The 17,114-nt window shown below is 27.4% G+C and overlaps 1 protein-coding gene across 1 annotated transcript in view; it reads right to left on the reverse strand.

Moving 5' to 3' along the window:
- The window catches only part of LOC112601038, a 256,787-nt gene that overhangs the window by 109,361 nt on the left and 130,312 nt on the right, over window positions 1-17,114 (reverse strand). Inside the window, exons 7-10 of the mRNA XM_025348438.1 lie at window positions 12,531-13,068; window positions 11,616-11,894; window positions 10,703-10,975; window positions 8,087-8,261 (exon numbers count right to left, since the gene is read on the reverse strand). Coding sequence (XP_025204223.1) covers window positions 8,087-8,261; window positions 10,703-10,975; window positions 11,616-11,894; window positions 12,531-13,068 — 1,265 coding nt within the window. The remainder of the gene's footprint in view (window positions 1-8,086; window positions 8,262-10,702; window positions 10,976-11,615; window positions 11,895-12,530; window positions 13,069-17,114) is intronic.

Consider the following 17,114-nt stretch of genomic DNA (forward strand, 5'->3'; position numbering starts at 1 on the left):
AATTAACTTCTATGTGGTGTATTTAAAATTAACTTTAATAAATATATTTGCCTTTTCTATCACATTAGTTGATAATTAAATTCTGACTACTGTTAACAAATACTTATATAATAAATACAATAATTCCAATCATTAATGAAATAATAATATGATTATTACTAAACTTACAAAAATGAATAATTAATACTGTGTTTGATGGTATTATTTGGGCAATAAAATGCGTGATTTAATATAATATACAATGATTTATAAGGTAAACAAATAATTAAAATTTTAGCTTTGAAAAGTTGTGATAAGAAGTAGGTTTTTACATTGAACACAAAAAATGACGGTTTATGATCATTAAAACTCAATAATTATACTATAAATACTTGAAACAAATTTAATAAAGCTAAGATGTGTGTACCTAAACAATCAACGTTTTACGTTTGTATTCGTTAATTTGTTTTCAATTAATCATACAATTATAAAATCAATATTTAAATACTAAATCTTTTGAAAAAAAAAAAAAAATATATCAATGTAATTAAAATTAAGTATTATAGTCTTACAAAACGTTTAAGTCGCATAACATTAAAATAAAAATTGCATATTTAAGTAAAAATTATTTAATTTTAAACTGTTGTTTAAACATTTCGTTATAGCCATTTTATTTAATTTTAATTAGTAAGATAAATGGTACAAATATACTAATTATTGGTCATAATTGGTTAATATTTTTGTATGGTCTTAACTTAATGTTGGATATTTTTAGTTTTGATGTTTCTTAAAGTAAAAAAACAATATAAGTTATATTAACTTACAAATATTCAAATTTAAGTGTGAGACTGTGCATAATGAACGTGTATCATATTTCTACTAAACTAAATTAATCAATAGATGAAATATAATTAATACAAAGTGTAAAAAAAATGTATGGGTAATGAAAATAAAAATAATATATATCTACCTATTTTCGTACCTTTATAGTATAGATTGAATAGATAATATTACCTATTATTTATCAAAATCATCAGATAACGTGTATGAACAAAATAACTATTATTATTATTTTTGGTTATGCATATTATAATCTAGTCATGATAACATCAACGATGCATGTCATTCAGCGATGAATATTCACTATGAATAGAAAACGACTATAATAGCAATGTCTGGTTATTAATAAAAATAATACATTTTTATACATAATATTATTATGTTTGAATACAATAAATTATGTAAAAGACATATACATTTTCTGATATTAAAAAAGCATACCCCTCGGTATTTCAAAAGTATTTTTAACTCTCATTCAGTTTTTTATTTTATACAATTTAAAATGTGTCTTTAGTCTTTACTTGAACATATTCATTTAAATTTAATTTCATACATCGAAGGCGACTTATGTAATTATTAAATTTATGTTTTTTTAATTATTTCTGTCTTGAATTATCGTTTTAAATTTTAGGTATGCATTATTATCTTTCAATCAGAAGATATATTTCCATTGTTAATTGATGGCAAAGCGTTTATTCGAAAATTATGTACACGAATGAATATGTATGAATAAAAAGTGTTCGAATATTATCTGTTAGAAAGTTTAAATGTTCGAATATTATTTTTGATTACGCAAATATTTTTATTATGGAATCAACATAATTATTTGTTCTAAACTGACTGTTGAAGCAATCGGTTTATCTCATAGATAAGCATACTTGACGTTAAACTTGGATTATATATATATACAGTAAAATCTCTGATAGCGGACACTCTTGTCATCGAAATTTTGTCCGTTATTTGGAGGTGTCCATTATTCAGAAGGAATACATTTTTGAAATTCTTTAAGCGTAAAATAAAATTAAATAATGTACTATGTATGTATGTATGTATGTATGTTGTATAATGTTATTATTTATTGCAAATTATTTAATTTTTAATTTTTTTTAAATTATTATTAATATTATATATTATTATTTAATTTATATTTTTACAGTTAATAATTACATATTTATTTAATTAAGTACATGTATTTTTAAAATTATTTTTAAGAGAAAAAATCGGTGGACTTTGTCTGTTTATAATTACACCGTCTCTGTGCAATCTCAATAGTAATATAATTCGCTAAAATTACAGCAGAAGTGAAAATAGTACTGTTTTTTACCTCTATTGGATCTATGAATGAAATGACTTACGTTCTTTACAGCAAACAGAGCGTCCTGTAAACTCGTTATTTGATAAAGAAACCATCACTAACTGGCATACTTTTATTATGACACTTATGGCTGTTTCACTGATAACCGAATTCATCATAATTTTATCGTCTCACAACGAGTTTGTTGTCGTAATTACATTATTACGAGAGTACCTACATACGAATGTGAATACTTATTATTTTTAAATAAAAATATTATCTGCTTTTCATAGGTTTTCCTATTGAAAAGTAGTGAAAATGTCCCCGTTTCCAAAAAACGCCAGCTATTAAGTGGTTTCCGTTAGTGGAGCTTTCACTGTACTCTTATATTATTATTAGATTATACTATTTCACGATACTATTTAATTATAATACCTATACAATCGGTGTACAAATTAATTCTAAAATATCATAATTAAAATTATACTATAAAATATGAACTATGTGTTTATTTAAAGAAAAACATTTATCAAAAAGATATAGTATAAGCAATTTTCCTTAAAAATTCTAAAATGTAATCTCAATTATCCGATATTTTTGGAATCATTGAAATTATGAATACAGATTTATACATGTATATATATATATATATGTTTATATGACTGGTTTATCACATGATCATAAAACTATACCTATCTTGATTATTCGATATCGTAACTCGAAATTATGTTCAAATAGGAAAATATAACATTCGTACATAATACTATTCGAACCTTTGTTCATTTAAACAGAGTTCTTCGAACATTCTTCATTCGAAAACAATTCACTAGAACACTTGAATAGTTCCCTTAATTGATCACTGCAGTTTATTCATAATACATTATTAATCAATTAAATATATTATTATTTTGAGAAATATTAGTGCGTACTAATATGTTTACTTTTTAATTCAAACATTTTGTGAACGATAGACTTCAATAGTTTTGCATCTTAGTTTTATATTAGAATTGTTAGACAATACATAGCAGTGAGTAAATTAAGATTAGACATACAATACTTTGATAAATGACAAATCAGGAAATACAAGTTTTAGTGACGATGAGTGCAACTCATTATTAATTATATATTTATACTTGACATAATATGTTTATTTGCGTTCAAGAAACTAGATATATAAGATGTTTATTATATTTCAGAAGTGATTGAATATATATATTATAATATTAATGTCGATATACTATAATTGTCATATCGTTAACATCATTACCTAAATAATGTATCTTACATAGTGAAGGTAATAATCTTTACCTATTCGATAGGATTGAAAGTTGTTTTATTATTCATAATTGAAAGAAAATCAAAAAAAAAAAACTCTTAATTGTGAATAGATAGGTCCTCTTTGAAAATTTATCGAAAATTGATGCATGTAAACGGTTGTAAACCAATCACTCATTTCAACAAAAGCTAAGGATCATGTGCAAATTTTTGCGGTTAAGTTCACAATAATATGCATCATGTGATTTTAAAATTATTTTTTTAAAACTCGTGATAAATAAAGTAAAAATAAATTCATTATAAATATCATATAGGAACACAATACCATTTAAAATCAAATATGAAGTGACATAGTATCAATAAGATTTACTGAAAATTTTTCTCATCTTCCAATATTCTGAAGCCAAAACGAATAAACTACCACTATAATATACATGTAAGACCCAAAATAATAAAAAGTCTAATATATTTATTAATCTTTATTTACGATGTAATGAATGAATCAAATCAATTGATAATATTTATTATTTTTAAAATGAATTTGTATTAAAATTAAAAATATTTGATGATCATATTATTGTTTAAATACAATATAATATTATTAGAAGTGTAAGGTCTCAATCAGAATTCATCTTGTGTAATTTGCTTCTAAAAACTATTATTAAAAACACATTCGTTAAAATTGTGATTTGTAATTTTAATATTTAAAAACGATTAGCTTATAATTTACAGTGAAAATTGTGGTTCTTATAGATTAAAAAAAAAGATTTTTTTATCATCACAGATACTTGAATGAAACAAATTAATCCAAGTAATTGAAAAAATTGTTTTAAATCATTGCTATGTTTGAAAATTTCAAAAATTAGATCTTGTCTTAATACCTGTGGTTATCATACATAATAAAGTTTACTCTGTCTAATCGTATGTGTATAATAATATTATAGTTTCAAACACTTTAAACGGCTCTCCAAGGTTTTTCTACTTTTACGAATTTATAAATTGTATTCACTACTATAATAAATATCTACAAACATTATCATCGACGCTGATAATGCCTGTGGTGTAATGCGTTGGCATACATAGGTAGCATAAAATGCATATCTAAGATATAAACAAAGTTTCACATGCGCATTTTATCTTGTACGTGGATACGATAATCGACCGTCGGTTGTCTGATATTTATTGCGTCGTAACCATTTTACCGATATGTTACAATAACAATGTACGAGAACATACATTGACACACATTTGCACATACTTCCCCGTAAAATACCTACGCACGAGTGCGATTTAACCCATCTACGTAGCATCGCGAAAATGGGGTTTCTTGTCCCCAAGTTGTTTACACATTGTATACACAAGTTGACCTTAGGTACGGATTAAAAGTCAATCTTACTGAATAATTCTCCCAAATCTAAATTTTCGCTCATATATTACATATTATATATAATTTAACAATAGATTATACGATACGTAGGTCCACATTTAAAAACATATTATGATATGATAAATGATAATATGCAAATATTTAAATTAACATGCAAGATATGTATACTCTTTTTTTTTTAAATAATTTCAAATCAAGAATGAAATAAAAAATATTTAAGTAAATGATAACTAAAGAGCTTTACTCTTATTTAAATATAAAAATGTTTGTTTATCATATAATTTAAATTCTGACTCAAAATTGAAATAAGTATACTAATGAATCATACATAAGTTATGATAAATTAGCAAAAACTAAAAGATAAAACTTATGAAGTCATGTCTTAAATATATGTATACTGTATACACTCATACTCGTGTTCATAACTCATTTATTTTAATTTATAATATTAACGAAATAAATTTTAAAATTGCTTAAATGTATTTTATTTTTTTCTGAGTCGTTACACTTTTGGATGATACAATTTCAGATTATTGTTTGAAACGATTTATTGTATATCACCACAGAACGGACGCGATATGTTTAACAACATAATATTACTATCATATAATATACATATTATACATGTCGGTTGACCTTTATTCGAATGTCAGTTAAAAAATTTAACATTAACAATCCGATTTAATGTACATATCAACGATAAGAAAAAAAATACACTTCACATTCAAAACAAAAAACAAATATGTTCATGAATAATATGCTAAATAATTTCTTTTTACTGGATGTTTTAGTGATGACGATATCGAATGGTTTTAATCATTGGGGTGTAAAATAATATTATTATTCTATTTAATAATTTATATATACGGTGGTGGCGGTCGTAACCGTTTTACGGTTTCCAAACTGATTGTCGCGATTTTTCGATACCACTTAAACGGATTAAAAACGCTAGATAGTTGGTGTACGGCTTAGGAAGGCGGTTTTTATTGTCATTAGGTCGTAAAAGTCCACGAGCCATCGTAAACCCATGACGACAAAGGATGGCTATTATATACCTATATTATTTATGTATATATTATTATATTATTATATTCACACAAATTTATAATAAACAGATATATAAATATGTATGTTTACCAATAAGCAGATCCGAAGATAGTGTGCAAAAGTGATAGAGAGGCGGTCGGCTCTGATACTCGTTACTCTTCATTCCATAGTAAGAGATGAATTTATTACTATTTTAATTTTAATTTTCTAGATACAATCCGGAAGAACTAGAACCGCAAAACTCGGGGCTTATAATAATAGTAAAATTTTAAGTTACGATAGAACCAAGAATAATGCTAGTAGAAACGACTCAATCAACAAATAATATTATGTTTTAAGCATAGATAATACATATATGTATATATTATATGCATATATTATATAGCGACTGTCGGAATATTCAATATGAAGTATATCGAATTAATCATTTTGTTTAATAAGCACTAAATATTGTGAAACTCGTGAAGGAATTATTGTTTCACAAGATCATCGTCTTTGTCAATCCTAACCACATTTTCGATATTATGTTTGAAACATGTCGGTACATTACCTACTCCCCTCAAACTCTCCTCAATACAGTTTGTCCTAACAAATTATCACATTTAAATGTTCGTTATTATGTACCTATTACTATATAGTATATATTATATAACGTTTATTAAATATCTGTAATCAAAAATAGAATTTACTATTATCTACGTCGAGAATACAACAATATTGTAATATTCCATCGGAATATTGCAAAGTATACTCTGAAATTAATAATTTGCTCAGATATGACAATTAACTTTCAAATTACCATATTTTGATTGTAAACCAGTTACCAACATGGTTTTAATTTAATCGAACTAATTGTAAAAGGTATAAAAATAATATCATATATAAGCTTCAATTCATTACAACAATCGTAATAATGAGCGAATTTGTCATCTTGATTTTGTTTCTATAACATTTATACACTATGAGTATTGATTAAGTAGAATAAATAAATATCTACCAAGTTTAAAAGTATATAAAACTGAAATTACCTATGACAGTATATATGTATTCATATATGCTTTTGAAGAATCGTACTCCCTTAAGTATTGATATATACATAGAATATATAGGTATATGTTAGACTATAAATACGTTAGCATAATTTATAATGTTAACTCATTTGATAAAATGAATTTTCAATGTTTGAAACTTTTGTAACCATGAGAGAATATATTTAAGAAATTTAGTTTAAATGTACTACTTAGGAATATCTAAACACATTCACTCTCTGCCGTGAATTCTGATAGATTTAGTAGCCATCATTCGTTAAAGAAAAATACATTTGTATTTGAAAATTAACTTAATTATTACTTAATAATGTACATTCATACTACTTGAGTAAATTAATTTTTTCATTAAATTCTATGTAATGTATCTAATAATTGAAACATAACCAATTAATTATTTAAAACAGCTTAGTGAAATCACAGCTCAATAAGTCACCTAAAAGTAATTTAAAGTACGCTTTTTCTTATATATATTTTTTGAATATAGGTTAATGCCAACTAGAAAGAATAATGTGAAAATAAATATTTCATAATAGTTATTAGTTACTATTAAATAATAAAAAAAATTTAATTTATTTATATTTTAAAAATTCGTTAGTCCTATTTGAATTTTTATGACTGCCACTCTGATATTAACTTTACTACATTGAATTACATATAATAAAAAAACTAACTGTATAAGAATAAAAAAAAAAAATAGTAATTTATTTTGAAATGTATTAAAATAATAAAATAGTTATTCAAAGTGTTTTATTGATCAGTTATATATTATTGGAAATACTTGTTGAACATTTACTATTCTTTTAATTCTTATGTATGAGTATTTTTACTAACAAATTATGTATAGCCATCTGATATTTAATATCTTTAAATAATTTTTCATTGTATTTTGTAATTATTACTCGGAAAAATGATTCTTAACTTTTAAGCCCCCGTTGACCTAAATATTGAATAAACTCGTTTAAAATGCGTCGCTTATATTTATAATAACCCGAGAATAGATTATATAGCAGTAAAGTGCCTCATGCAGCTTTGATACAATTCAAATACAATTTTTCCATAGCTGATTCTGTATAAATTACACTATTGTATATTATATTTATTTTTACGGGTATAACTATATAACGGTATAACCCCCATTTGTATGAAACCCATTGATTAAAGTAAAACTACTTAAATGTAAACTATATATTACATGATACGATTGTAAAGTCTTACCTGTTTGTGTACTAGAATCGAACAAAGTGCTACTTGTCTCCACGGCCATAGTGGCTAGAGTTCCATCTATGATTTGTGTACTTGAATCTCTTCGACCTCTCGTACGATAACATTCATCTGATTGAGACGATAGTCGACGAAAATTCCTGCACCGAATCATTTCTTCGGTAGTTGACTAAACAAAAAAAAAAAAAAACAATACAAAACAAAACATTAATGAAAAAATTAAATTAAATTTAGTTTTTATTTAAACATTACAATATTATATTGATTTGTTTTGACCTTAAAACACTGATGTTTAATAATAGCAAAATGTTTCAAAGATATTTTTATACCACCGTATCAGAAAAGTATAAAAAAGTAAAACGATAGATCAACTTTTTTTCTTTTTTTTTTTTTAACACAAAACGAATCGAGTATGATAATAAAATCATACTAGGTTTATCTAAGCAATATAATAATTATTAATTAGATAATTTGAGAATTATACTTAAGGTTCATCATATGCTGAGGCATTGAGATGGGTTGTGTATGGTTTAAAAAACTATAATTTGTCAGTTCATCGAGAATGTTATTATAATTATAATAAGCGTTGTTAATGAATAATGAATCGTCAGTGGATTTACCTAAAAGTCATAAATATTATATTGTTTTTTTTTCAATTTTTAGACATATTAAATACCCCAAGGTTTTTGTATGTAAACCGTAGAAATATTCTAATTCTGAAATTTATGAACTATTAAATCAATTTAACAACCATAAAAAGTGTTAGGTATTAAAAAAAAATAATAATATTATAGAAACATTATAATAAACACTTGTAAAAATCAGTTTTTAATACAACGTTTGTATGGTATCCAATCAGGTAATATTTTATTAAAAAAAATTGAATTCGATAATATATAACTATCAAACATGTTTACAATGAACCTGGATTGTTCTATTGAATAAGGTATAACTAGCAATGTTGCCAAAAAAAAAAAAAAAAAATGAATAAATAAAGTAAAATCATAAGAAAATTGCTATGGTAAGTATGTTGGACGGGCCAGATTAAATGAACCAAAAAAGAGTTTTTTAAAAATAAATTCGTGGTAAACACGGAAAAAAATCAAAATTAAACGACCCAACAGATGGTCATCATATAATATTGGCATAAAACCATGATACATGAACCAGGATATCGAAATGAGCTGGTTCGAGACGTTATCAGTGAATTAACAACGATGTGTAATAAGACATTTATAATCTAAATTGGTGTTGATAGGGAAAGTGATTGGTGTGGTCTGTATCATAAAAAATGAGATTATTATTTAAAAACATTCAATTATATATATTACAAAGCTGATTTAAATTTTGACGCAAACTATTATGAGAGTATTTTTCACAAAATATTTGATAATAGTACACAATAATTGTGTAATCATTGCATAAATGTTAAAAGATATAAAAAACAAATTTACAAATTTATACAAAAATTAAACACGTTTACAAAATTGTATAATTCTGTTATGTGTCTTTAATTGATACTGCCACTATCTGTTTGTTTTAATTATTTAAAGTTACAAAAGACAGAAGAAAAATATTATAATATAGAACTAAGATATGTTTGAAATTTGAATATCATTCTTATTTCTTATCCTCTCACAACCTAGTTTAGTAGATAATGCGGGTTATTCTTTTCCCCAATAATCAAATATTCGTATAATTTTAGATCATAATCGATTAATTGAATAATCTGAATATAGCACGATTGTTAATCGAAAGACAAATAATCGAATAGTATTCGATTAATAAAAATAAAAAACCTGAGCTGTCACGGGACGCCTGACAGATGTGAAACATCAACATTATTTTGTAATAGTAATTGCAGAAAAGAACAGATTGCGATAGGAACTAAATATGTCATAATGATAAAATAAAATATTACGATTTTTTTTCAGATTATGATGACTGTTTATTTAATAAACATTTATTTTCATTAAATACAAAAATTTACGAATTTATTTCAAATCGTGACTACTTAATTCGTTTAATCAGTGACTTCGGTAATAGTGACATTCGATGTTGCCTCTGACGACAGTATTACTGTGACAATTGGTCGATGCTAGCTGAAGTATGTTACAAAAGTATTGGACATAACATTATCAAGATATCTAATAAATACAGCATCTATTGTTGTTCCGTATCTGGTGGTAGGTTCTCTTGGATTGAGATATAAATGATATGATCAAATAATAACTATAATAAAAACTAACTAATTATAATAATAATTAATATTATGCTGTTTTTTTATCATGATATAATTGGATTGAGATGGCTTAACGCCGGATCGAGTGGAAGAGAATCGCACAGTCGATTGCGCATGGCGACGCGTCGCCACACCGTACACACTACCATCATATATACCATCATATAGCGTGGCGACGCGTCGCCACGCCAGAAATCGGTTTTACGTGCGGCTATAGATGTTTCACATCAAAAATTGCATAGCTCTAATCTAGATACCAGTTCATTTCATCTCGGTTCATAGGAAAAACTAACAACGTTACAATAACATCTTATGATAGTTATATGGTATCAAGGCGTAGTAATTCTACAATGTCCGGAAACACGCACTTGTCTACGGAAGCCCCTGGCAATCAATATCTCTTCGGTAGTAGATTGTCTCCGGATAATCGGAGTCCGTTGAGAAGTCGCAGGCGCTACAGCCCTGCCGGCTGGCGAGGGTTCTCGGGAAGAGCACGAAGACGACGAATCCGGCGATCTGGACGATTGGCAGCTCCGTACGTTGTAACCGCCCATCGTAGTGCTCTGACGTCGGTAGTTCCTACGGCGTCTCTGCCTTCCAGGAGATACGTCCCTGCCCTGTCTATCAGGGGACAAACCACCCTGTAAACGCACTCACGTGAAAAACGGTCGTTATAATTCATTTTATTTTCATAAATAATATACATATATTATGTATTACACAAGACGTATTATACAATAAATCAGAGTCGTTGCGAACATAAATTGTCATAAATAAAATATGATTATTCAATAGGATAAACAACGTTTAATAAGTGATCGGGATGTTAAAAATAAACTAAAGTTATTTTATTTGTTAGGTTTTACACAGGAATTTGAAGTGAAGCAATAGAGTTGATTAAAAGCTAATGAAAAAGCCTAATCTGCGTATTTAAATTAATTGCAAGCGTCTAATTCATCATGGCGGTGGAGAGAAAAATTAAGACTTTTATTTTTTTAATGGGAATAAAGCAATAACAGTAAAATATAAATTCTATTTTTTTATCGTTTAAAATAGTGAAAAGGTTAGAAAAAGGTAAAAAGGTGCAAACATAAATCAAAAGACGTAATTGGTTCTGAAATGGTCACATATTGTGAGCGTTCGGAGACCTAATCGGAAATCTTGTATGTGGACCGAAAAAAAATGTCGAACATAATATTGTTTTTATACTATGCAGCATAGAATGTTCTCAAAAAAAAACAAAAAAAAAAAAAAAAAAGGCGGGGTATGTTAACTACTCACGCTGACTCTAGAGTCTCGGCGTCGTGCGTAGTGCGCCGAGTCAGGCGATAGGGAGTCGCGCCTGGTCTTCCGGTCCGAATAGTCCAAGTCTGCGGACAGTGTCGGTTGCGAGCTCCGCCGGCCGCAATGCAGGCTCGATGGCATGCAGGTCTCATCGATAGCCGTCGATTGCCGCTGCAACCTGGGCAACTTGTTGCCTACCGATATACCATCCTTGCTGTGCCTTCGTTCGGGCGACACGTGAGGCTTGGAATTCCGACGAGCTCTCGAGGAGTATACCTATATTTTAATGTAAAAAATACCGTTAGCGCATCCTCAGTTTATTATTATTATTATTATCTATCGAGTATGCGTATTCCCCAAACCCTAACACGATCTTCAGACTTCAAGGGGGTAAACCGAAGTTATAATATGCGATTTAACGCAACGAGTTAATAAAGTGTCGTATATCGGGATTAGTGTGGGTTACTTCGTTACTTCCATCCGAAAAAAAAACGGTATTTTTAATATAATAATGATTATTGCGAGATTGAGCAATAAACAAGTTATCAAGATCGAGTTCAAAAACAACGGTAATCAAAACATTAATAGTAAAATTATTAGAAAAAGGGACAATTCAAAATTCTCAAAAAAACGTTATATAACGATATAATTAAAACTTTGTGTCCAGTATACTGAACATTCCTTATGAGTTATGACGTATTACAATAAGTGATATTTTATAAAACGCATATTTGAGAAACGTTTTTGGCAAAAGATAGCGTTCTAAAACAACACTATCTTATCATATTTATGGACGGTACATTATTATAAAATATGCTTTCATCTTTGTGTTCGTTGTAATATTCATATGGCTTTGGTGGAGGTAATGACGAACGGGCGAGAGTCAACTCAAGAATGGCGCAGGACACTCACTTGCGTGGTGGAGTCTCTGCGGGACACGGACGGTGCGTGCGTCACGTTACCGGCGCACAACTGCGTCGGTGGCACCGCAGACACCGGCGAGCTGGGCCCCGACACTGGCGGCGTGTAACCGCATGACACGCTGTGCTGGGTGGGCACCACGGAGCACGTCGCGTAACCGCTTGACGCGCCGTGCTGCGCAGTTGCCACGGATGTGTTGGCAGTGGCACTGATGGAGGCGGCATTGGAGACGGACGAGACGGACGACGACGGTGCGTGCTGATGCGTGGGTGACAGAGGGGCACGTGGCGAAGTGGGTGGCGGCGTCACGCTGCTGATGACCATCGTCGGCGGCGTCATGGTCTGGTCGTCCACCGTCTTCGCGGGACCGTCACCGCCGCCGCCCGTCGATCCGTTGGACGACGTGGACTGGCCCGGCACGACGATTGCCTGCGAGTCCCTGCGCTTGTGGCACGTGCGGTGCTGTCGGAACGCACGACCGTCGTCCCTGGATCCGCGACGTCCGCCATCGCCGTCTGAATAACCGACGCTGAAAAACATGATTATTGAATTAAATATAGTTTGGTAAATAAACAGTCAACTGACAACAGATTACCCGAATCGTTTGAAATGTTTTTCAAACGTTTTACTTTCAACCGAAATCTCAGAACGATTCGGCGTTAACATAAACCGATGTTACGACACGGAAAAAACCCACCACTACTAAATTGAAGCGCTAAAATACGTAGATACTTGTTTTTTTAAATCAATATATTTATAATTAATCGCATTGTATAGTTAGAGTTAAAAATCAAGTCTCCTAAAAATTAATAACTAAAATCAGAAATACATAGAATTTATTGAAACCACAATTATTAATCACTATTTTTTTCAAAACACAGATAATATTTCATGCGAAAAAACAGTAAGAACTTTAAAACAATCATTAATAGAATAATATTATAATTACTTTATTACTTTATCCTAGTTGAAGAAATGTTTTTCCTAATATTATTGGTATGTATAAATATTATAATATCAATTCTTCTACTGTTCATAATATTAAGTTATATATTTTATGAATTATGTTTATAAATACTATAGTCTTTTAATAATTTACCCTTAATACACAATAGGTACATCTTAATTTTTTTTTATGCATTTCATAAATTAATCTGCGTGGGTAATAAATATTATTCAAAAAAGAAAAACAAGCAGTTGTGTTCTCAATATTATGTTTATTATTATTAAGAGTTTAACATTTATCAATAAAAAACTGAAAAGAAAATGAAACATAGTAATGGAAATTAATTCAGTTTCCAAAGTACTTATAGAATATATAAGAATTTTTGAAATACAAATGGATTTTATTATGGTTAGAATATTGTATTTTTTTAATATTAACAGAATAATTAATTTTCATTCAGATTCATATTTCGCTTTGGTGTATGAACTTTATCTGACGTTGACTGAAAATTTAAACTTACTTTAAATAAAATTGTGGATATTCTATACGAGTAGAGAAAAATATTATCTGAAATCTAAATACAATTATACGAATTCTCAATCACAGATCTTTAGGCGAAATAATTTAACGTAATTCATAGCTAAATGAATTTAAAACTTAAAATAATTTTAAGACGTACGAAAAGTAAAAGTTGAAATATATAATTAAGTTTTAGTTTACTTTCATAATCAATGGTTTTTGGGGATAAGTAATTTGGATTTAGATTGATAATTGTAAAGTATCAACATTTGGATGATGCGTTCATTATATTTAACTAACTTTAAACTGATATTGAATAATATGTAACATTTAAATGTATTTTACTATTATGAATAAATAAATAAATTTACTTTGAAAATGGGAATAAGACTGCTCTAATTAAATAAATTAAATATTATATTATATTTTAGTTGAAAGCAAGATGTGTATTTGTAGTAAGTTGTACTAATTGTTTGATATTTAAAATAATAACTTTAATGCTAACGATATTTGTCTCAGAAAAAATATATGATTGGCTTAACTTTTATAAGGGAATTGTATTTTTTCTTTTCCTTATTTTTAATAAATTAAAATGAATTTTGTCCAGTTTACAGGATGGAAAAATATTTAAAAAATACATCATTATAATTGGTACCGTCATTTTTCGATTAGAATAAGAATTGTTAGTGACAACATTGATAGGATCTGTACGACTGTTGAAAAACATCATAGGATAGATATTCAACAAAAGCGTAACCAGTGCAGATGAAAACTTATTATAAAAGTAAAGGTAATTAAAACATTAAAAAATCAAGTGACGTATATTTTAATTTTCAAAGGAACAATTATTATTAGTTAACAAGAATTATTATTCATTATAATTTATAAGTAGATTATATTAAAATATAATGGTGAAATGAAAGAGACGATGCAACGTATCATTGTAGAATGAAAAAAAGTAAACAATAAACTGAGTTAGTGGGGTAAGAATAATACAAAATCAGCATATTAGTAAAATAATTATTGTTTCCTAATCATATCATATTAGAGTGCTTATAATTTAGAGTAGTATACGCAAAATAGATTAGATTTATCACAAAATACAGTACACCTAAAAATTTGAGTATTGATATTATTATATTATATTTATAAATACTTGCTAATTTTGTAAACTAATAAAAATACTGTGAAACATCACAATGCTAACGTATCTTTAATTGGATTATACTGATGAAATCAAAAAGTGCTTTTTACTGGTTTATTCGCTGGAGATTATAATATAATATTGCAGGTAATAAAATATGATATCGAGCGAAACTATTCAAAACCATAACATAATCAATATCTTTAAATTATAACAATTACATAGAATATTGGTTTTTAGTAATATAAACATTTTAAATTAAATCTGAGTTGAGAAATTTTGTTGATGTAAGACGTAGGTGTGCATTTATAATTATACTTCGGTAAACTGAATTTGTAAAACTTTTACGTTTTAATTTATTTCTTGAATTTCTATCAGAAATGGTTAAAGCCTAATACGATATTGAAATTGAAAAAAGTTTAAATTACAGTTTTCAGACATGATATATAAGTCAAATAGAAATTAGTTAAAAAATAATTATATATTATAAACCTAAAACTTTAGAATTAAGACTTGCTATTGAGTAAAAATATTCTTGTTTTTGTTTGCCATTGATTGAATTAAATAAGTTTCATAAATAATTATAAAAATGCAGAATATTGAAAATTTCTATCTAGAATATCTAATTATTAAATATATTAAATATTAGTAATGAAAACCATTCCAATAACTGTTTGAAAGACTATAAAGTTGTTATAATATTATACAAAAAAAAAAAAAAAAAAAAAACGTTTAAGATGGCTGGTGTGAATTTTTCAAAATAATATTCGTAATTCAAGATGAATATAGCAGTAGTGTTTCAATGGATTTTAATAGTTGTATAATCAGGTTATAAAATATCTTTTAGCGAAAATTGAATGTTTTATCACTAATGCGATATGCGAACCATTTCAACAGGTTAATATATACACTATACAGATAATGAGATGAATAGATCAAAGAATGAATATTTTCATTTTATTATTTATATTAGATCCTTGATTTAAGAAAACGGTTTTGGATGACGAGTGTATTAAATTGATCAAGTTATGTTCGATTATATTTTGTAAAGAGGTTAGTCGTTGAACTTGTTATATATCACTCATAAACCGTTAACGAAAGCGTAATCAGAAATGAAATAGATAATCTATAGCCTGGGTTGTAGTACAATAAAATTGCTTATCCAGACCGTCATGTTATAATAATTACAAAATATTATTATCATTTAAATGCATAAAACAAAAGCTTCGCTTTGTATCATACCGAAAAAAATGTCAAGTTATTGACGTTAGTATAAATTCACAAGCCACTAAGTACATCTAAGTTTTTCGTTTTGTTTTATAATAATATTAATATTTTGTTTCCTTATTTAAATATTATATTCTATTAGGTTAAGTTTCAAATTTCAAACTAATATTAACTATTATTAATAATAATGTGTAAAAATGGATTTTAGAACAGTAAATTCTCAAATTTCTGAATTTAAAAATAAAAATAGTAATATTTTACTTAGAGTGAATAATATTTATATTTACATTTATAGCTAATTATTTTTTTGTATTATTTATAATTTTTCGAATTAGATTGAGTATAAATATATAAATAAATATGTGTGTGTTTTAACTTAAGTTAAAAATTTAAGATAATTTTACTATACTAAAAGCGCAAAAGAAAACTTGTAAGCAAATTAAACGTAGTTTAAGGGAAAAAAAATAATTAGTTTGTAGGAATATATACAATTGACTATTATATGGCGCGTGAATTGTGTGTACGATGACATAAGATTTTACGAGAATGAGATTTGATGAAAACTGTTTTCTCGGATAGCTTTGTTTTGAATTAACAATAGGCAACGTTTGATCATTAAAATACAACTGCTATAATAATGAATCTTTTTGGTATATTATTAAAGTCTAAAGACCATTCTCAGAGACATAATGAAAATGGATCATGAAGATACATATTCTATATGTCTAGAAAGTTAGCA

Source organism: Melanaphis sacchari, unplaced genomic scaffold, assembly GCF_002803265.2.
Source record: "Melanaphis sacchari strain LSU unplaced genomic scaffold, SCAv2.0 Contig74_pilon_pilon, whole genome shotgun sequence".
In the NCBI taxonomy this organism is placed as follows: Eukaryota; Metazoa; Arthropoda; class Insecta; order Hemiptera; family Aphididae; genus Melanaphis; species Melanaphis sacchari.